The sequence below is a fragment of the Hydra viridissima genome, unplaced genomic scaffold (assembly GCF_058129835.1).
Source record: "Hydra viridissima isolate aposymbiotic clone 2 unplaced genomic scaffold, HvirCarnegie_v1 scaffold_6, whole genome shotgun sequence".
NCBI classification, from domain to species: Eukaryota; Metazoa; Cnidaria; class Hydrozoa; order Anthoathecata; family Hydridae; genus Hydra; species Hydra viridissima.
Window position 1 is genome coordinate 11,942,002 of NW_028324305.1, and position 23,132 is coordinate 11,965,133.

General features: G+C 30.7%; 1 protein-coding gene across 1 annotated transcript; it reads left to right on the top strand.

The window, feature by feature from the left end:
• The first annotated feature begins 3,246 nt into the window (after positions 1 to 3,246).
• LOC145190239 (uncharacterized) lies at positions 3,247 to 21,818 on the top strand. The gene is made up of 3 exons (XM_080067051.2): positions 3,247 to 3,641; positions 3,724 to 3,909; positions 20,845 to 21,818. The coding sequence occupies exons 1-3, from the start codon at positions 3,420 to 3,422 to the stop codon at positions 21,694 to 21,696; spliced, it is 1,260 nt and encodes a 419-aa protein (XP_079923177.2). The 5' UTR covers positions 3,247 to 3,419; the 3' UTR covers positions 21,697 to 21,818.
• Positions 21,819 to 23,132: the final 1,314 nt, after the last annotated feature.

The window sequence follows — 23,132 nt, forward strand, 5'->3', positions numbered from 1 at the left end:
AACCCTTAAACTATCAGTATTTTCCAGCAAATCATATGCTGAACAAGATATTCAACAGAAGCACTTTAAAAATTACCTGTAGCTGTATACCGAACTTGTAATCTGTAACAGTTTTTCATAACCTTACAAAAATTATCGACGAAGTTCCAGACCCAAATAAGAAATCCTAAAATAGTATAAATAGTCTAGAACGCCCCCTAAACTAACTGAAAACACCTTATACAAAACCGTTATTTCTTCCGACTTTCCAACTGAGTAGAAAAGTATATATTGGTATAGGTTAACCACCATTTAAGTTGTATTATATGCAAATCAAATTAGATCGTTTAACATTGTGAAGTACAAAAAAGATACTGAATTATCATAAGAAATGTGGCGCATAAATGAAAAAATGGAAAACCATCAATTTAATGGAGCACTATTAAGAAATTTTGGAACTTCCAAAAGATGATGCGCCCATTGTTTAAACGAAAAAAATGAAATTGCCACCAAAAGGGACAAAAATTTATTAAATAAAAAGCAAGAACTGTTAAGCAAATATAGACACAAATAAGTATATGCTTGCGTCATTCGACAGTAAGGATTAATGAGAAACTATTAATGAATGTAATTCATTTTTGAACGACTTTTTTTTGTAACGGTTATATATATATATATATATATATATATATATACTTAAAGTTAATAAAAATTAACAGATATTTTAACATAGGGCTACCATATGAAATTTTGGAAAAATCAGGACATCATGTCTTTTTTAACCTGTCAAATCAGGGCAAATATAAATAAGCAGAAAGTCTAAATCAGGACAAAAGCTCGTCACACTAAAAGTGAAAATGACAAAAAATACAACATTAAAAACCAGCTTTATTTTACATTTTTGTAATGATTACAAGAATTATTTCTTTTCTTTGCTTTTAAACCAGTCATATTTTTCACTAGAGTGTACTTTTTTCAGGAACAACTGGTCATTTTTTATCTTTTCATAGAACTGTGAGCAATTGAGATCAATATTTAACTTACAAAAAAGCAAACTTTTCACAGTAGAAACTAGCAAAGAACCTCTTTCAGGAGACCAAATATTGTTCATCATTGAAAACACTCTTTTCACAGCAGCTGAAGTTCCAGGAAGACTGAAAATGTATTCCAATACCAGTGAAAAATTTGCTACTGAAATGCCCTTTTCTCCAAAATGTTTCATAATCAGGACCCATTTTTCTTCACAACTCATATCATCAGATTTCCAAGTTTCAGAATTAGTTGACAAGTATGCCTTGACCAAAACAACTTCATCAAATAGTTCATCAGTATTTATTGCTGTACGTCAAATTTTTCGGTTAATTCTTTCTGCAGCTTCTTCTAATTCTGGAAATGTTATTGCACTGTTTTGAATCCACATGAACTTTTCAGCATCAGCAAAGCTATCTTTCCAAAGACATCTCTCGTAAAAACCAGTAAATTCTTTTTTGACAGCAATTTCGTCAATAATTCCGTCTTCAAATAGTATTGCAAGTATCTTTTTAGCTTCCAGTGGAATAATTTATTCCACTGGAAAAAATACACTTGCTGATGCTTATTCTCAAATCTCTCCTTCAGATTATTCTGCAATACTTTTATCTCATTAACAATATCACATGCACTTGCTCTTGTTTTTTCAATTCTCAGAACTGTTTTGTTGAATGTCTGAAGCTGACCATGAACAAACCAAAGATACATTTCACCACGTTCATCGCTAAAGAACTTACTAATTATCACTGGAGATGGCTCTTGAGAACAGAAGAAAGATTTTAGTCCCGCTAAAAGATTTCCGAAATTCTCTGAATTGCGGGTAGTAAAGAAAGGCATCTTGTGCTTCCATGCTGCAAAACTCTCTTGTAGTGAACATCAGCAAACTCGCAGAATTCTTGCAGTTGAGTAACTCTGACAGTGTAGATGTGAAAATATTTTTAAATTTTCACCACAAGAGCTTCAACATCAATTGGTAAAACATCGACAGCTGTTTGAATGCAGTTGTAAACTATGTGAGCTCCACACTTAAACTATCAGTCTTGAAGAACGATGTTATTGATTAATAAAGCATTTTTGTGTCTCTCCGTTGTTAAATGCTTGGTGATGTCTGTACTTCCGCCATTTGCAACAGAAAATTCAGTCAAACAATCTCCGCATCTAACTTTTTCACCACTTACATAAACTTTCTTCAGAAAAGGAAATTCATTCTTCAGAGTTTCATTAAAATGGCACTTTCTTTTCGACATTTTGACTTTAATAAGGGATTTTTTTTTACTTTAAGTTAAAGTAAAAGTTTAACACTAAAAAACCCTCTGTCACGAAGTAGAAACTTCGTAAAAGTGGAAAGTACCAAACCAGCAAAAACAAAAGTAAAGTACTGCCTTATCATATCTGCTACCACTGCCATTTTTGCCAGCACTGCCTAAAATTGCAAGAAAATAGTAAAAATTGAATGGAGAAGTTGGAGTTGCCAAGTCAATATTTTTCTCTTTGCTTTATTTTTTAGTTTTTGTCAAAATGATATTTTTTTCTTTTTTGTTATGGTTTTTTAAAATCAGGACATTTTGGCACCTGATCAGGACAGTCAGGACAGACCCTTCAAATAAGGACAGACCCTTCAAATAAGGACAGTCCTGATGAAAATCAGGACTATGGTAGCCCTATTTTAACAATATCTGTCCTTTAAAACGTGAGAAAAACCAGCTGTTCAATTTTCTCAGCTATTTTCAGGTCGACGCTCATTTCTTTAGGTTTTTTATTAACTTTTAAAGTTATGTTTTTAATATTTTTAATATTTTATTTATTATGCGAAAATACATCATAAATAAATTATCGAAAATTTTTTTTAAAAAACAAATTAAAACAGAAATCATAACAAATTATGATTTCCGTTTTATTCTATTATGAAAGCAAGTAGTTTTTTTCTAAAATAAAATAATTTCAGTTTCGATCTATTGAAATACGATTTCAGTTTTTATTCTGTTATAATATGATTTCGGTTTGTTTTAACATTCGCATCATAAGTCCCACCCATAAATTTTTCAAATAGATTACAAATAACAGACAATTACAATAATAATAGGAACAAAAAAAAGCTGTTAAGCAATGTGAAAAACAAACCACAGTTTTTTGTGACGTTTAGTCTATTTTAAATAATATCATCTATTGAGATTAAAATGTGACCATATTTGGTCCGATTTGAAAATTTTGAAATCCCGTCATGCCTTGTTTTAGCTTAATGATGATAAAATGTGAATAAGCTGCATGGTCTTCGTATTTTGTTTGTGAACTAAACTAGCCCAGTGAATATAACAAATTTTAGATACATGAGTTAAAAATACTTTTTGTTAGCTCTGATTTAAATACGCTTCTTAGAATTGATAAAATACTGTTTAAGCTATATATCCGTTATGACTGGCTCGTTAAATACATTCAATGAAAAAGAGTTACGGCGACTGAAGCATTCTAATCATGTTGAACAAGTAATAAAAATCGAAGATGATTGTACTGATTATTCGCCCAAAAAAATAGTTAAACAAGAAGAAACACCAGGTAGTTCCGTAAATAACAAGGGTTGCGGCTGTGAAACTTCGGATGTTGCTGTTCAAACCGAATCTTTTGATATAGTGGAGGTAAAATTAATTACCGAAACTTGCACTTAACTGCATTTATTGGTAAGTAGTTAAATTGCAAACAAACTTATTTTTCACTTAGAACTTGAAAAAGCTCATTAATTTGCGCATGAGTCAGTACGAAGCAAAAGTAGTGAAAGAAGAGTTATTTGGCAAAGGACTTGCATCAGTCTTACAACGGCTTCAAAAGGAAAACAAGGAGCTTCAATCCCAAGTGCATAGTCTTCGATTAAAGATAAATGAAAACGAAAAAATTGAGAAATTAAAGGTATACGTTTATAAAGTTCTTTTATTTGAAATTTCATTTGTAAAAGGTTTAAGGTTAAATTCAAATTTAAAATGTAATGCAATATAGCTGTGTTAAGTCTAATACATCTAAAGCTCATAATATTGGAACCACATATTGGTTAAGATTAAGAACGGAGAAAAATTCGTATTCACTGGATTCACTAGATGATATTCGAGATTGTAAATGTCTCTTCCAAATACAAAAAACAACCATTAGAACAAAGTAATTATTAAATTTGAAACTCAATTGAAGGATACCTTTTTAATTGAAAGACTATCTTCAGATTTGGTTTAATCTTAAAGTATAATCTAAGATTAAATACGAAAATTAAATTAATTGTGGGTTCTTTTTTACTAATGCAAATGTTATTCAATATTGAGGTCATTACATCGCACAAAGAAACATAAAAAACTATCAGTAATGCTGTTTTACTGTAAAGTTTGAAGAAATTTTATAATCTTATAATTCATCAACTTGAGGAAAATGATGATTTCAGGAATGCTGCAAATCTCGTAACAGTGAGTTTCATTTTATTACATGTTTCAATATAGTCATGGGATAAAGCTTGGCTTGAAATAGCGTTTTTTCCAAAAAAAAAAAAAAGAACGCTATTTAACCCAAGCTTTTATATGATAATATTTCTAGCAAAAGCAACACAAAAAATCAATTACTGCAATATATCTAACATGTGACACGAAATGTTTGATACTCTTAGTGCAGTATCATCAATTTTTTTGAAAAAATTTAACTACGATGAAATTTAAAATTTCTCAATTATTAAGATACAAAAGAACCGTAATGTACACTCAAGCAGTGCTATCGTATGTAAAGGTGTGTGCGTGGTCGGGGGTGGAGGTGGGTGGATAAGTGCTATAATTTTATAAAAAGCGTACTTTTAATTATTTGTAACAAGTTTTAAATGCACAAGAATAAAAAGGTTATCGCTAAACAATTTATCAAGCAGTCAGTGGGAATGAATGAATAAAGCAGTCACTGGGAATTTGATAAAATAATGATGACGTTAATCATCAAAATTTAACTTTAACTCTAACGTTTCGACTTTAGGGCTCCAACTTTAAGGTATCAACAGTGAGTCCAAAATTTATTAACCCACCCTTGCATAACCACTTTATAATTGCTGTCATATAAGAGTTGTAGGAGAAAATTATTCAACGTTATTATCATTGTGTGATCTATTGTCTTAAGTATATATACTACTAGCTTCAGCTTTTCTATTACTTTTGTTCTTGTTTTATTAACAAAACAGTGCAAATTTGTTCAAATACTACATACAAAAATTATTGGCCCAGAGGAAAGAAAAAAACTTTTGTCCGTCGAAAACAGGTATTTCATCAAATCTCATATCGTATGGGGTAATTTTGATGGATTCTAGTAATCTATTTGGTACTGAATCGACAAGTTTCTGAAGAACAGACAACTCCACGTTATTTCATTCGTTCTTCAAGAGGTTCCCAATCTCATGGATATTGTATTTTTTCATCCTCCGTTCGATCTCATCCCATAGATGTTCTATGGGATTGAGATCAAGCGGAAATGAAGGCCAAGCTTATGTTAGAGTATTGTTTTGCTTGAGCCAATCCTTAACTAGACCTGATGTATGCTTAGGATTATTGTCATAGACAAAGAAAAATTCTTATCCAAGATTAAATTTTTGGATCGATGGTAACAAATGTTACTCTAAGATATCACGATAATTAAATCGATCCATTGTATGTTCCAAAATATATAATTCGCCAATTCTATTTCGCGTGAAACAACCCCAAATGGTAGAAGAACCCCATCATGCTTGACCGTAACCATAGTACAATGTGGACCGAATTCTTCCTCGGGTGTTCTCCATACCATTACTTTTCCATCAGACTCAGACAGATTAAATTTCGGTTAATCGGAATAAATGACAGTTTCCCAAAGCATAATCGGCTTGTTCAACATTGTTTTAGCGTACTTCAGACTTTAACCTCGATTGACCTTGTTGACTAATGGTTTCTTTCGTGCTACACGACCGATAGCCCAGCTTCATGAAGTTTGTTTCGAATGGTATTGGCGTGTAATGATATTCCTGATTCGATCTCGGCCTTGATCTTCACAGCATTGGTAGATTTGATCAGACTTTACTTTGCATACTATCAATCGATCAAATGTTTCTGTTGTTATTCTTTTTCGACCACGTCCGAATAAATTACCGACACAATTTGTCTGTTTGTATTTTTTAATTATGTAACGTACTTCCTTTGAGGAAGTAATGTCTTAGCAGCAATATCCCGTTGAGAATCACCATTGTGAATTACTAAAGTTCAAAGACCATTACTATGTTCTTTCTTTTTAGGCGCCATTTTATTTGATTGTCATCTAGTCAAGAAATCTACGAGTATTTATACAATGATAAGTGGATCTAGATAATTTCTGTAATATTCTGAAAAAATCACAAAAGTTCTAGAACTTTTCAAGAGAATTCTTTCCTTTTCTCTGAGCCAATAATTTTTGGACTCACATTATATTCAGCAGAGCTAAGTTAGCTCTTCATCGTTGACTACAACTAATTTTTTGACGTTTTATTTAAAATTGGAGTAGGTTTTTGTTAACTTGGATTCTATTGTTAACTTGGACTCTATTGTGAAATTCTTTTCGTTATCAGAACATTTTTGACAACTTTGCATATGCCATTTAAGCGGGTTACCTTAATATCTGATAAGGTTGTTTCATCTCCATGCGTATTAAATGCAGAGCCTACAATTGTTTAAATGCCGTTTGCTATTTGCTTTTTAGTTGCTATTTAGTTTGCTATTTAGTGTTAGAAGAATAAAAAGACTGAATTAAGATATTTGATACCGGCAGTAATTATGTAACTAGTTTCTTAATCTAAAAGTTCTTGTAAACATAACATGCAAGATCTTTATAGCCAACAGTTGGAAATTACTTTCATAAAATAGGTTGCTAAATCAATTGTCGCAATTTTCTCGTTGTGTCTTTTTAAATTCGGTGTTCTCCTGTTTTGTCTGAAAAATTAATTTTCTTTTTTAACAAATAATGCTATTGCATTTCAGCAACTACTCCCAAAGTATCAACTAAGGTTTTGCAACATTTAGACGCACCTTTGATGGCTTGGTTTGAATGGTTAAAACATTTTAAATCTAAAACGTTTTCTGAATATTCCAGTAAAGAAAAAACAGCACCTTTTTACCTGCGAGCAATTTGCTACTGATAATCAATACTAAGCTTTTTTACATTTCCGTAACTCCATTGGTTGACTTAAAGATTTCTGTTATTGATTGTAATAAGATTCCTTCCGGGATGCAGGATTAAATATACTATTACTCATAATAACAGCTGAACACAAAACTCAACATGCGTTTCTTCACGACTCTGATTATAAGGATTAAATTAAGGATTTAAAAACTATCAATTTCGCTCTGAAGTTTATTTCAAGCACATCACCTTTCGAAATACTGTGATACATAGATGAAAGCTCTGCTTTAAAATTTACCCTTCAAATTGGAAACTTCTTAAAGTCAATAAACAAAAAAAGGACAACTGTTTTTTTTTTTGTTTTGTTTTTTTGCTTGCTAAAATAAACAAAAGAATAAAGAAAAAAGAACATCTGCCTTTAAAGTTTCAATTTAGCTACACATAAAAAAAAATTGTTTCAACATTTTTTATATCTGTTTTTTCATTTTATTTTTCTTTTAGGGCAAATCTGTTTTTCCGAATGTATTTATAAAATTTATTTCCGAAAAAAAAAATTCAATTTTAACATTGGTTTCTGTTTCGACCGAATACGCAAATATTGGTTTTGGTTTCTGTTTCGCCCGAAACCGCAAATACTGGTTTCGAACTTAGTTTCGTTTTCGGCGAAAACTAAAAACCTGTATCGTTCTGGAGGTTACGTAGGGATTGTATGTTTGCTACTTACGTACGTATTTATCGGATCTATCAGAATCTCAATTTTCCATAGAATGTAATTTATACCTTCAAAATCAAAAATAATTAAAATATTTTAAAATTCCGCTGCGTAGTGTGGCGTTGGTGTCTCTACTAGTAATTAAATCACGCTTTGTTTGTAATTTGAAAGTAACAAGACACAATAAACTAGTGGCCGGCGAAATCGCGTTAGAGTACCCCGAATAGACGAATACTCGTAGAGCTTGGGCTCAGGCTCATAGGGCTCGCATAACAAGGATTCGTGTTAAAAGTCCACGTCTAACGCGAATACTCGCTTACGAATCTTACAAATCTTTTTACAAATCTTAAAGACATTTTTAAATTATTGTATTTTGCTTATAATTATACAGATATACTAAAAAGAAAATTGATTTTCACCAACTTTTTAAAATAACATGACTTAAAAATTATATATATATATATATATATATATATATATATATATATATATATATATATATATATATATATATATATATATATATTAGGGCCCTGCGAATCGCTTCGATTCGATTCGATTCGCGAATCAAATGTCGCTTCGATTCGAGATTCGATTCGAAAAAAATGATTCGAGTTTTTCGAATCATTTTTTTATTTAAGTTACTTTATGTTTTCATACAAACGGCGTTAAAAAGTTTTCAAAATATCAATATTTATGTTATCAGAAAATTCAGCGGTAGAGTAATTTTGGAACGTAAACATACTTTTCATTAAAATTAATTGTCAATTAGGGACTTAAACAGAGCGGAACGCAACTTAGTAACGCAAAAGTTAGGTTTTATTTTTTTCGTCGTTAATGTTTGACTTCGCTTTCACTAAAGTAATTTTAAATTCGATATTTTTTGTTTGTGCTACATCAAGCTATTTTCGCATCAAGCTATAAAATGACTTCTAAAAAATCGGCAGTTAAAGAATTCTTTGAAAAAAAAGGAGTATTCTGGCAATGCAAACAAGAAAATTGCAACAAAAAGTATTCTGTTCAGAAAACTGGAACTTTATCTCATCTATGGAACCATTTAAAACGTGACCATAAAAAACTACACGTAGAAGCAACAAAAAAGCGCACATCTGCTACTAAAAGATAAAAGAATTCCGATAACACAATCGAGCAATCATTAAGTTCCTTGTTAAATTCGTATTTTATTCGACCTCCAATAGATACAACGAGAAGGCGAAAAACAAGGGTTTTAAGGGAACATATACCTTGTGAGCAGTTGATGTATGCTGCTCAAAGGAGTCAACGTGCTGCAGGGAACAGTGACGCGTCTAACGTTATAAAGGAAATTTTATTTACACCAACAAAAGCCAAACAATATAGAAAAAGTGACACATCTACTGAAGATATCATTAAAAAGCACACACCATCAGAAGCGTTGTCAATTTTTGTGGAAGCTGATATGACTAAAAAACAATATGAAATTATTCATGCAGCCAACAAGAATATCTATCCATGTTATTCACTTATAAAAAAAGCCAAAGAGGAATGTTATCCACCAGAAGAATCGATAACAGTTACAGAAACTTGTTCAGAAATTAAATTACAAGATCTTCTGGATCACACGTCTAGGAGATTATGTTGTTATATGAATGAAATTATTGAAAATTTAAATGAAAAAGAAAGAAATAATTTAGAATTGATTTCGAAATGGGGTTCTGATGGCTCGAAACAACAAACGTTTAAACAAAAATTTCAAAACAGCGATGATAGCGACGCTAACATATTTCAAAGTTCTTTTGTGCCCCTACGGCTCATATGCCATATTGGTAACCAAAAGAAGGTGCTTTGGCAAAACCCAGCACCATCATCTACAAGGTATTGCCGACCAATAAGAATCCGTTTTATTCGGGAGAGCAAAGACGTAACGAATGATGAAATCGAATACATAGAGAACCAAATAAAAGGCTTGAGAAAAAGTGAAATAATAAACGCTTTTGGTGGTAATTTGCAAATAAAGCATGTATTTCTTTTTACTATGATTGATGGAAAAGTTTGCAATGCTGCTACAAATACGACATCAACAATGAGATGCTATATATGTGGGCAAACTTCAAAAGATTTTAATGACTTGAATAAAAAAACGACAGAAAGCCGTGAAACACTGAACTTTGGGCTATCAATACTGCACGCAAGAATCAGATTTTTTGAATCCTTGCTGCATATGTCGTATAAAATACCAATAAAAAAATGGCAAGCTAAAAAAATAGTAGCGGAAACAAAACAAAAAATTCAAAATGCCTTTAAAGATGAATTAGGGCTGTTGGTTGATATTCCTAAGGCTGGATTTGGGAACAGTAATGATGGGAATACATCAAGAAAATTTTTCGCCGATCCCTTTACCACTTCCCGCATCACAGGGGTTGATATAAATCTTATAATAAAATGTAATCTCATTTTGGAAGCAATTTCGAGTGGGCATCAAATTAATGTAAAAAAATTTGAAAATTTTGCAAATGAGACGGCTAAACTTTATGTTGATTTATATGCATGGCACCCAATGATGCCGACTATGCATAAAGTTTTAAGACATGGCACCACAATAATTGAACAGGCTATACTGCTTATTGGCCAGCTATCAGAAAAAGCAGCCGAAGCCAGAAACAAACATTTCCATCTTTATCGACAGAATTATGCGAGGAAGTCTTCGCGAGAAAACTGTAATAGAGATATTTTAAACAGACTTCTGCTAACTTCGGATCCTTTGCTAAGCAGTATGAGAAAAAGGCCCCAGACAAAAAGAAAACCGTTCTCCAGTGAGACAATAGGACTCTTGATGCCGGAAACATTAGAAGACTCACAAGCGATGACGATTGACGACATATCAGATATTGATTCTGATTGAAAATGATTGCATTGACATGTACAAAAATATTTTATTTTATTTTGGATTAAATATAGGGCTATAATGATAAATTTAGATTGTTAATTTCAAACTTTTTGGTTGTCAATTCATTAGCCCCTTGTAGCGGATTAACCATAGGATTTAATCCTTTAACGAAAAATAATTCATAACAACAGGTATAACCTAAGGATAAAGTTCAATGATTGAGAAACCCAGTATAGGTTTAGATGCATCTTTCAAGTGTGATTATCCTTTTTAGTATTATAAATTTAGTTATTTATCATTATGTTAAATAGTTGTAAAGTTATAGATATTTGTAAAGTATGTAAGATGTATAAAAATATGTATTTTTTGTTTTAATATATAAATTTTTTACATTTCATGTGTGACCAATTGTTTTTAATACAATATAATGACCCTAAACTTCTTTTTACTACATATCACATCGATAATAAACATAAAATAATTTTGTTCAACTTTTCAAGTGAAATACTCCACTGTGCAACGATCGGAAAAGACACATACAAGATGACTCGTCCACTATTCACATAAATAAATGATAAAGCAAAAAGAATTAAGTTAAAAACAACAACTGAGAAATGACGTAAACGTGGAGATTCGTAAACGATAAAGCGACAATTAGAAAAGTTAAAAACAACGATCAGAAAAGACTAATACACGATGATTCACCGATCTATCACGTAAGTAGACGATAAAACGGAAAGAAGAAAAGTTAAAAACAACGGAGAAAAGACGTAAACACGAAGACTCATCAACCTGCCATATAAATAAATGAAAAGATATCGCAACAGGAAAACAAGCAAAAACTATAAAAGCTCAAAAAAGAAAGAATCTGACAGTTAAGTGGAGAGAGAGTTTTTGTTAAGAGAAGAATTGGAGAAGAATTAGAGTTTTTTGGAGAAGAGAAAAGAGTTTTTGAAGAAGAGATTCAAAAGAGAATTTTAAGAGAAAAGAGTTTTAAAGAGATTTAAAAGAAGATTTTTAAGAGAATTAAAGAGGATTTTAAAGAAGAGAAAGAATTTTGTGATAAGAAGAGTATTTTGAGGAATAAGCAGTTTAATAAGCAGTTGAATAAAAGAAGAAAAGAAGATTTTAATATTGATTGTTGGAGAATAACCAGAAGATTTAATTAAAGAAGAGATATTTGTAATAAAAGAAAATATAAAAGAAGGAGGAGTAATTGAAATAAACAGTATTGAACACTGCAAGAAGCGTAAGAGAATATTATTTCTATTACATAAAAGTTATAAGAGTAAGAGTGCTACCATTACACATTAATAGAACATTTGTTGAGTTTTATTACATTATAGAATATACTGAGGACGGCGATTATAAGTTTAGCCCTTTTAGATTAAACCTTGCCCATTCCTAACCAAACTATCCCTAAACCTCGCCCTTACCTAACCAAGTACTTCCCAGACCACTAACCTCGTTCCCAACCTCCATCTACCTAATCCAAGCATAACACTAAACCCAAACCTTCCCCTTCCCCTTTACTGCAAAAGAAAATAGAATAATAATAACATATAAGAAAAACGCCACCCTCACACTAGCATCACTTTTGATCACTTTAAAGCCGACAATGGCGATAACTTTCTTGTTTCTACTTGCCACTTTATTTCATCCTCTTGGGTTTTAGAATTATGCTGTTTATCAGTTGTAAATCTGGAAGTAATAAATGCTTGTCACAAAGCTACACTTCCACTGAAGAAATTTTAAGAAACGTGCTGTCAAAATTTGACTTGACTTCAGATAATATTTTCCGAGCTACAACCGATACTACTCCCAGTATGCCATGCACACTTAAACTTCTTGGGCTTGATTGGCTAGGCTGTTGTGCTCATAAACTCCAACTTTGTGTGAAATCAGCTATACACAACCAACCAATTCTTGTTATATTAATTAGCAAGGCTCATAAAATAGTAGGATTTTTTCACTCATCATCAGTTGGACAGACAACTCTCAAAAAGTATCAGATTTCTCAAGGAAAACCTGAGTCAAAGCCTCCAATGGATGTGGAAACGCGCTTTAACAGCACTTCTAGCTTATTGGAATGGGTTTTAAAAAAGTAATGATTCTATAGGGATTGCTCTAGTTGAGTGTTCACAAAAAAAAAACTGTATGAAAGTGCCACCGACTTGTCCAACTGAAACATAAGTGCAATTATTAACAACAGTCGCTCCTATAAAAAATGCAGTATCTGAAGCCACTACTATACTAAGTGCGGAAAAAAGCGTAAGCATTAGTTTAGTTTATCCGTGCATTACAACTTTGAAAAATTATCTTCGCTTGATGGATAAAAGAGGGATGGGTAAATTTGTTGACGATCTTATTACGCAGTTGGAAATGAGGTTTGATTTAAGTGAAGACGTTTTTCTTACCACTACTTCTTAGACCCTCGATTTAAATCATAAATGTTTACTTTGGCAGAGAACGATTAATTTGGGCTAGAAGTAACAAAAAGAGTTTGTTCAAATAACATTCAAATTTTGTAATATTTTGTATAGTATACATAAAAATAAATATAAAAAACTTAAATTTCTTTCAACTAGTGATTCGATTCGTGATTCGATTCGATTCGCGAATCAAGACCTGCTCCGATTCGAGATTCGATTCGAAACTAAAAACGCCGATTCGCAGGGCCCTAATATATATATATATATATATATATATATATATATATATATATATATATATATATATGTATGTATGTATATATAATTTTTAATTTTTAGTAAAATTGTTAAAAAATTAACTTTAGATAAGTATCTATAAATGCGGATTCGGGTTTAGGTGTGGATTTATTCGGGTTTAGGAGTGTGTTCGGGTTTTGGTTCGTTTATTCAATAAGAAAACTCGAATCTAAATTTTAACCCGAATCCAATTTTAAATCTAGGCATTACTGTAATTTGATAAAATGTTTTTTTTATTTAGTAAATTCTAATTACTATCCTGTAGTAATTATTATTTAGCAATTAGTAGTAATATTATTTTATTGCTTACTATTATATTTTTCTCTCCTTATTTCTTCTCCTTTTTTTTTTTTTTTTTTTTTTTTTTAAAAAAAAAATGAATTCTTTTTTGGATTTACAAATTAAGATTTGGGTTCTGGATTCGGTCTCTTTAATTCGGGTCTATGGATTTGTGTGCCATATAGGACAACTCTAAAATACGAGCATCAGGTGGTTCAACTTCAGGCCTTTTATATCATAGTAAAGCTAAACATACCATAGGGTTTGAAGGTGGAGTAACCATCACTAAAAGCAAAAAAACTTTGAAAGTTATACAAAAATAAGAATTTTGTAAACAGATCTACCTCCCATTCCGGTGTAAAAATTCAATATTGACGTTACAAATAAAGACTATAAGAGTTGTGAATGCGCCATCAGCAGTGCAGTTCCTTAGACTACTGATGGTGCACTTGTAAATCTTATATTTGGATGTCTTTACTAATTGTTTGCATATTTGGCTCACGAAGTAAAATTGGGTATATTGTATGATATTTTACTTTTAAAATATTCAATTTCAAATTACACATTTGTTGTTCATTCAAAAAGTCACTTGATGCAAGTTATGATTTACAAATTAAATGGACAATACTTAAGTCTCATGGACGTAAAAAAATTTGAGAAGTTAAAGTTAAACGGTAATTCCTCCAGGTTGCTTGATATTTTTAAACCTTTTTTTGAAAATACTATCCAGTATTCATGTTAGATGTTGAGATCCCTTAGTAATTTGAATTAAAGAAGACTTTATCCTAAAGCTGAAAGCGATTAAAAATCAGTAGAAGATGTTCGATTAACTTACAAGAAAACTCCAAAAAAATGTTACGATACTTTCTTAGTTCTTGAAATTTGGTAACTGATAACAAAAGAAATTCGAAAAAAGAAGAGTAATAATTAAGTACTAAATGATGAGCTTTGTAAATTTTTCTTACCAGAAGAATTTAAGAAGTTGGGAATAGACAGTTGTATTTCACAGCCATTAACAGATATTTTAGAACAGATCTCTTGACTAAATACCCATTAAGTATTTTAGAACATTCTTTTAAATGTTGTTTGATGTAACCTCAATAAGAGCTCACTTGCCTAGGTAGCCATTCCAGACGATTTTTTTATAATTCAAATAAACATATACAATTTATATCATTGTATAGAGCTTGACTTAACTTAAAAAATGAGGGGTCATTCGGCCTTTGAAGTTAAGCGGATCTAAAGTTATTGAATTTTTTGTAGTGCAAAAATTGATGATTTTTTGACGAAAGGTATAGGGCTTAAGTATGGAAAATTTGCAATGTTATGGCACCGAAAAAGAGAGTATTTTTGGATCATATTGACTTTTGAATAACTTTTGAACCGTTATTACATTTGACTTGACATTTTCCATATTGATTCAACAACATAAAACAACAAAATGCCAACAAAAAAAAAAATTTTAATTCTGTTGGGATTGCCCAGAATCTTCTATTTTACAGAATGTGGGTTTTAACTTATTTACTTAGTTTTGGTGTCATTGACTCTTGAATAACTTTTAAACCATTATTACATTTGACTTTAAATTTTTTATAGTAATCCAACAATTATAAGCAAATAAAATACCACAATTTTTATTTTAATCTGTGCGGACTGCCCAAGTTCATCTATTTTACGCAAAACGCGAGGTAAGAATTATTTTGTTCTATCTTCCATTTTAAAAGTTGGGAGAAAATGAGTTATTAATTTTAGTTAGTAATAATAACTTTTAAAATACGCATTATTTTACAATTTTTTTTTTCAAATATTTGCTTAAGCAAAAGTTATTATTTCTTTAAAAGTTAAAGCTAAAACTTTAAACAATTTTTACTTTTAGAATAAATCAAAAACTTTCTCCCAACGTTAAAACTTGGAGATAGAACAAAACGATTCTTACGTCGCGAAAATCAAAACAAAAAACGTCATAAAATATGCGAAGGAATATAGATATATATATACATAATTTCTATATACAAATCCTTAGAATCTATTCTTCAAGAAAACATAAATAAATACTTGTTATAAAAAGAGGAAAGACTAAACTTGCAATTTCCACCTGGACACTTAAAAAAAACTTTTTTTTTTTTAAAAAAAATTAACCTTGAAGTTTTGAAACGCTAAGAACTAAAAATTTATGTATAAATGTTAAAAAGTGTCCACATTCCATTAGATTCCTCATCCCTTTTTTAATATATACGGAAAGTTTTATAAAAATTGGATGTGTTTTGGTACTAAGGAATCCTAACCTCCAAAAGCTACGTTTTAAAAAAACGTTCCCACTTCCCACATATGGATAAAATTTAAATGAAGCCATATAATCTATAGCACTTTCTATATTTGGCTGGAAAGAGGTTGAGTAACACTAATTTATTCAAAAAACCACAAGGTGTTTGCTTAAGCATACAAAAAGATATAAGAGAGTAAAGTTCATGAAAATTTCGTGTTTTTTGTCAAACGTCAATCAAATGTTTTTCGTTGAGCCGTGGAATCGCTAGCCTAGGTTTATCTTTGTTTACTGTGCGGTTTTACTCAACTTACGCTTATTTAAAGATTTTCTTGAAAACGCAATTTTATTTTTAACCAATCAAATGTCGAGAACTTCAAATAAACGTGTTTTCAAACATTGTGTAAAAAAGACGGGTTTGAAACTACATCAGTCATGTAAAATTTAATCAGTTTAATAAATCATAATGAAATAATTCAGTTATACATAATAAAAAGGATCTTTCTACATTGAATGACTTCTAAATCTTAAGATTATCAGTGAAAATATTACAAAAAACTCGACTGTTTGTTTTGCTGGTATTTATAATTCGACAATGGATTTCAAGAAGCGATTAGCTAGGAAACGTTTAAAAAATATATACAGCTTTAAACCAACAAAGAAAACTCTTTAAGTTCTTTCTGGCATGCGTAGGTTGTTAACCCGTTGACGGACACTTGCGTCTATAGCCGTCAAAGCGAAGTTCACTATGTGGCATGAAGGCATTAGCCTTAACCTAATTAAAAGTACCGAGTTAATCAAAATTAAGTTTATTTAAGCACAAAAAGTAAAACTATACTTCTAATATTCTAAAAATTACAAAAACATTTAGTGTTAATTTTCGAATTTCACTTGTTCTTATTGTCTGTCAATCTGTTAAAAATGATTTATCAGAATCAAATCTGGAAAAAATTGTTTTTTCATAATCACTTAAAAAACTTTCCGTAAGAAACAGTCTCCGTTCATAACGAACAGTTACTATTTTTTAACTAATTAAGTGATTATTGATAAACGAAAGAACTAAAAAACGTGCGTTAGATCTTTGATGAAATTATATAATCAGATAATATAAAGTAGTACTTAGATTAATCTGCAAATAGTTTTGAAATTTTGTTAAAATAAAAACAGTTTGATTTCAATTAACTACAACTAACTTCAATATAGCTAGTTTAGCTTCTTTTTTTTTTTTTTTTTTACTGGAATGTCAACACTACTAACAGATTATATCGGTCTCAGAGGACAAAAGCACTAATTACAACCTGTTAAATTTTTAAAAGACCAATTTAAAATGTTAGCACAATAACAAGAAAAACACGTTAATTTGTCGTGTTTATTCTTAGATCAATAACGCTTTTAACTGAGAAACTTTTAATGAAGTAAATTTTTTAATGAGTTTGTGGGCTAAGGCATTGATATTGTTTTCATAGTAAATAATTGTTAGTAATGAGCGATAGGCGGCTAAATTTCACGAATCACCCAGCAGCTGAATGTTTTTGAAAGAACCTTGTCACTGTTTAGGCATTAAACTTCATGAATGCTTAATACATCACTATAAGTTTAGTATAGTAACCTTAGAACATACAAGATGAAAACTTTCATGCTGCATTTCCCAACTTATCATACCCTATAAGTTGTTTGATCCTAAGGATTACACTGTAAGTTTTCTCGTTTGATGAATATAATCATCACTCTTGCTGTACCTATTGTCTCTCATTGAGTTTACGTTGTTTGAGTGAGTAAAATGTACAAGTGATTGAAGTTTTTACATTTGTGTAGCAGCTTCTTAAACAACCTAATGTTAAATCATTTGTCTTTATCCTATTTAGTATACTCTGAATGCTGATTATTTTTCTTTTCCTGCAGAAGATTTTCACAATTGGTGTAGGAATATTTGCAAAAAATACTTCCTCCTTCCTTCCCTTCTCACCACCACCACCAGCAATCACGCCATCCAACGACTTTATTTGTTGAATTGGTCGGGATTTCTTTGAGTTGAATTTCTATTTTTAAATATTCAAAAACAACCTCTTTTAAACATTTAAGCCCTCAAACAAAAATTTTTATTTGACAAGAAAAAAATGGGTTTCTTTGTGTTTTTTTACAATAAATGAAATAATATATGAAATATGAAAAACGAAAACACGAAATATCTGGGCGGATTATGCAAGATAATTATAAACTTGAATAACTTTTTAAAAGACTTTGCTTTATCAAATGAATTATAAAAAAGCCCATAAGAAAATACACCTATAAAAAAATAATGCATAGTGGAATCACTGATCTCAAAATATAAACCGGATAGCGTATACGGGAAATTTTTTGAAGCCAGTTTTGGCCTCCCAAGATGGCGGCGGAATTAACGAATGGTGATATGAAAATTAAGAAATTGATGATAATCAAGTTTTATTTCTTAAGCTCAAATATTGATAAATATATAAGTTTCTAATAAAATTAGAACTTTCTTAAAGCATAGGACTTTGTTAGGTCACACCATGGTAGTTAGCATTTGTTATATAATTTATGTTAACTACCCAATGCTGTGTGCTAGAAGGTAAATAACACAACAGCATGGTAGGCAGCTGATTGTTTTTTCAAATATTTTTTAGGCTTTAGTTTATCAGATAGGCACTGCAAAATTATAAATGCTGCATGAACTATTAGCTGAGCGCTGTGATTACACAACTCAGAGGTTCCTTCTAGAGTTATTATATATATATATATATATATATATATATCATATCATATCATATCATATATCATATCATTTATTATAAAAATATTTTAATATGATAAGTTTTGTTAATTGCTTCCTAAGCTTTTTTCCAGTTATTTTGGCAGTTTGTTCTTTACCCATGTGATAAAGACGTATTTTTGCATAGTTTTCTGAAATAAGTTTAATCAGTGAAATAAATGGTTATCAGTTATACCTGAGTCAAACATATGAGAGGTTTGTTCATTCAATATTTTTCAGTAATCAACTGATCTCAAAACAGAACCAGAAATGGCATTTTGAATTCCTTTCATTTGGAAGGTGGCCATTTATTGAGGCAAGCAACGTTTGGAAACATCTTTCAGTTTCTTTTCATATGATAACAACACTTTTGGTTGGTTTAATTAAACCTCCTCTGTCTTTGAATTTTAAAAAACTGGTTTGTTCGAAATGAAAAGAAAGTACCAATGCATTCCAACATTTAATGCAGATGGTTTATTGTAAATTTAGGTATCATACATTTCTTGATAAGATACATAATGTTGATAATGTTTGATAACATACAAAATATATGTTATCAAAAAATTCCTTTAATAAGTCGTTTTGAATAACAAGTCAAAAACAATTGACTCAATCATTTAGAGCTGGAATATTACAAAGAATAATATATAAGTAAAATAACTTTTGTTAAAAAATAATATTTTGTATTTAATATTCTTATTAAATACTACATCCATTAATTACATTTGTGTATCAAATAATCCTAGAAGGAACCCCTGAGTTGTGTGTACTCACAGCACTCAGCTAATACAAAAATTGAAAATAAAAAATTTGTCAAAATTGTAAGTAGACACCACTGCCGCTTACCATACAGTTATGTTATCAACCTTCTAGCATACTGCATTGGGTAACTAAGAACTAACAGGTACATAAATTATGCATAAATATTGTTTAATCGTAAATTGCAATTAAAAAGTATATCGAATACTTTGTACCTTAGTATCTAAATAATTACTTTAATTGTCTGATTTTTTTAGAAATCATTTCATTTCTTTAAAATTTTTAAAACTTTATTTCATAGTCTAGTTTTTCTTTCAAAACTCTATTTTCTTTCATATTTCTGTAAAAAGCTTTATAAAATGTACATCGATCACCGCTAAGAGCTCTGATCGCCGCCATCTTGGGAGGCCAATTTTGGTTTCAAAATATTTGAAAAAGACAATTGAATACGCAATCCAGTTATATTTTGAGATCAGTGAGTGGAATATATATTATGGAGCTTATAGAGTAGTCGAGGCAAAAAATGGCGACATATCGGGAAAAATACTGAAAAAAAATACACAAAGTTAAGGCTGGTGAATGAAAGACCAAAGATTTGAATGAAACCGACTTTTGACAAAAAACTTTTTTGAAGCTTTTTATATTTCGCTATACTTTTTTTAGTCATTTTAAAATTATCCTTACAGGTCTATTTTATCATTGACAGAGTTTGTTTACACGAACAAAAGTTCTCAAATTTACAAATGTTCATCTTGAAAAAATGATGAAAATCTGTTCGTACCGACAACTAATTTCCTTTACCTTGGTGTAATTTGTTTCGTAATTTGTCAACGTGTGAAGCAGTTACTTTATCCTGAACAGCCTTATTAAACAAATCCTACAAAAGTTTAAACTAATACCACGTGATCAGAGTTTCTGTTTTAAAACTGCGGGCAGCCATTTTAATAGATTTTTTTTGTTGACGGGCGAAAATTTAGAGTTTGCCGGAAACTCGCATGGCTCGCTGATTTCTGCGGCCTCTTTGATGTAAAACAATGAGTTGCATGCCCATCTCTTATACGTTCATGCTTACAGGAAAACACAATACGCTGGTTTTTTTTGGTTTTGTTTTGTATTATTTTCATTTCATTTTTATTTAGTACTTGAGTATATATTTTACTAGTGTGCATTTGCTTAGATTATAGGAAATTACCTTTGCATTAAAAAAAAATTCAATTTTACTGCACATTATAAATTTGTCAGAAGTTATAATCCTTATATAGAGGGTAACAAAATATAGCACTTAGATTTATTTTTTTTGAGTTTAACAATATTGTTTTAATTTTGCAGCGACCCGCAGAAGTATCAACTGAACTATACGGTAAAAAACCAAGTATGGAGCAAAAGAATCTCAATCAACCACAAGTTTTTCCTGAGACTACTCTGTACTGTTCACCAGTTAATCGTCAGCCACGTCCTCCAGTTCAACTAGTTGCACCAGTACGACAAATGCCTCCATCAATGCACTTTCAGCAAATGAGACCCAACGATCCAATGAATCATATCATAATTGTTGATAGAGGGAACTTTCCACCGAATTTATCTAGCCCTGTACTAAGGACAAATTTTCAGGGAATAAATACACAAGTAGTGGCAGTTAATCAAGGACCTCGAATGACATCGTTAACTCCAGATAACAGAGCTCATAGATTAACAAATAACATCCAAACAGGAAGAAATCCAGTTCCTGTAAATTTTGAAGGAACTCATTTTCAAGTATTACAACCTTGGCCTCAACAGCAACAGCCTATATGTCCAGCCCCGAGATATCAACCACCTTATCTTGTTAGGCAATTACCTCCTCCATTATTGCCAAAACTTAAGGCGAACATAACTGCCACTGGAAATTGTATTGTTCTTACTTGGGACTATGATTCTGATGTATGCGATGAAAATTATGATAAATACAAAGTTGAAAGTTATAATCTATACGCTCAACAATCTAAAGAAACTAATAATCTTTCACCAAAACCTATGTCTGAATGGAAAAAGATTGGAGTTGTGTCTGCTTTGCCTCTTCCGATGGCTTGTACTCTCTCACAGATATCAAAAGGATATCAATATTTCTTTGCAGTTGTTGCTGTAGATGCACACGAGAGAGAGGGTCCAATAAGCAATCATTGTTATATAAAACTAATCTAAATAACGATTGATCGACTTTACCTCGAACTTAATGTCTTAAAAGTAAGGCTCTGGAGTAATTTTCTTGCGAGCTTTTTGTTAATTTTTAAAACTATTTTTTGAATAGAGTAATTGATTTTTTAGATATTTTAATCTTAATGCCCTTTTAAGGATTGAAAATTAGTAAAGGAAACTTCGGCTTATGTCTTATAAAATGATGTATACAGTTATTCGAAATGATATCTAAATCCAAATTTTGGATTTAGTTTTGATTTTGAACTACGGAATGACAAAAATCTTAAATAACCAATTCATGAAGCATGTTTTAGCATGCATTTATAAAAATAACTTCTGCATACCTTTGCCGTTGTACGCAAGAGGTTTCAGCAAAAACTTTTCCTAAGCGATCAGCAATGACAGATGACTGTCTGTCTACTCCTTGAATCAGTATAAGGTTGTACAATTGATCTGACAAACAAGCATCCCATTCGATCTAAGAATAAAAGGTGCTTATTATTAAAACCATTACCTTATAAATAAAAAAATAATAGTAAACCGCATCCTTTTGTTTACACCATTCTAGCTTCAGTGTCATTTATATCGACATCAAATAACGTTTAGTATTTTTTTACCGATGCACTGTCTCCGTATGAAACTTATTTTAATGAGTAAACTCCAAATAAGTTCGTTAACTTCTGACATTTGTTTAAAAAACTCAGAGGGTTTTTCATAAAAACTATCAGTTAGGATTTAACCAGTGTGGTGGAAATTTATCAATCAACGATAATTTATCAATCAACGATAATCCCAAACTGAACTTTATATCTCTAATAAAAATTATTGTTGTTAATTTTCCAATAGTTAAATCAACATTAATCTATCAAACGAAGAATTTTACTAATTTAATTTGACATTATAGTGGCGATAACTTTTACAGAACAGACCGGAGATTCATCAATAGCTTCGTAATCATAATACTTACTGGGCATTTTTGTTCTGATATCTTACACCCTGGAATTCACGGGACTTTTTCATAAAAATGATCAGTCTAATAGTTCACATGGTTAACAATTTTTAGTTTACTTATATATAATTTCATTACTTGTAAAAACTACTGATCTTCCAATTTTTTTCAGTTAAAGTTTTACAAAACACGATTCTCCCGCACTGATAATTATCAGGCTGATAATTAACAAAGTTTTTTTTATTAAAAAACCTGAATGGTGAGCTTAATAGTACTCAAATACTCAAGTACTCAAACTTTGGGCTTTTTAGGGCTTTTTTAACAATTTAGATCCACGATCGGGGGGCGGGGACTCTAACCCCGGCTCTGTTTGCATTCAATGCCACTATCCGTTAGTTTCAATTTATACTTACATTTTTTGATTTACTAATGAGAGATGTAGAAAAAATTTATTTGTAGCTATTTATTTTTTTAAAAAAAGGAAGTTTTATCA

What these genes read in the sequence shown, in the direction of transcription:
- LOC145190239 (XM_080067051.2), top strand. Translation starts at nt 3,420, where the DNA reads ATGACTGGCTCGTTAAATACATTCAATGAAAAAGAGTTACGGCGACTG. An exon ending in AATCTTTTGATATAGTGGAG is followed by an intron (nt 3,642 to 3,723) that starts GTAAAATTAATT and finishes TTTTTCACTTAG; the next exon opens with AACTTGAAAAAGCTCATTAA. An exon ending in AAAAAATTGAGAAATTAAAG is followed by an intron (nt 3,910 to 20,844) that starts GTATACGTTTAT and finishes TTAATTTTGCAG; the next exon opens with CGACCCGCAGAAGTATCAAC.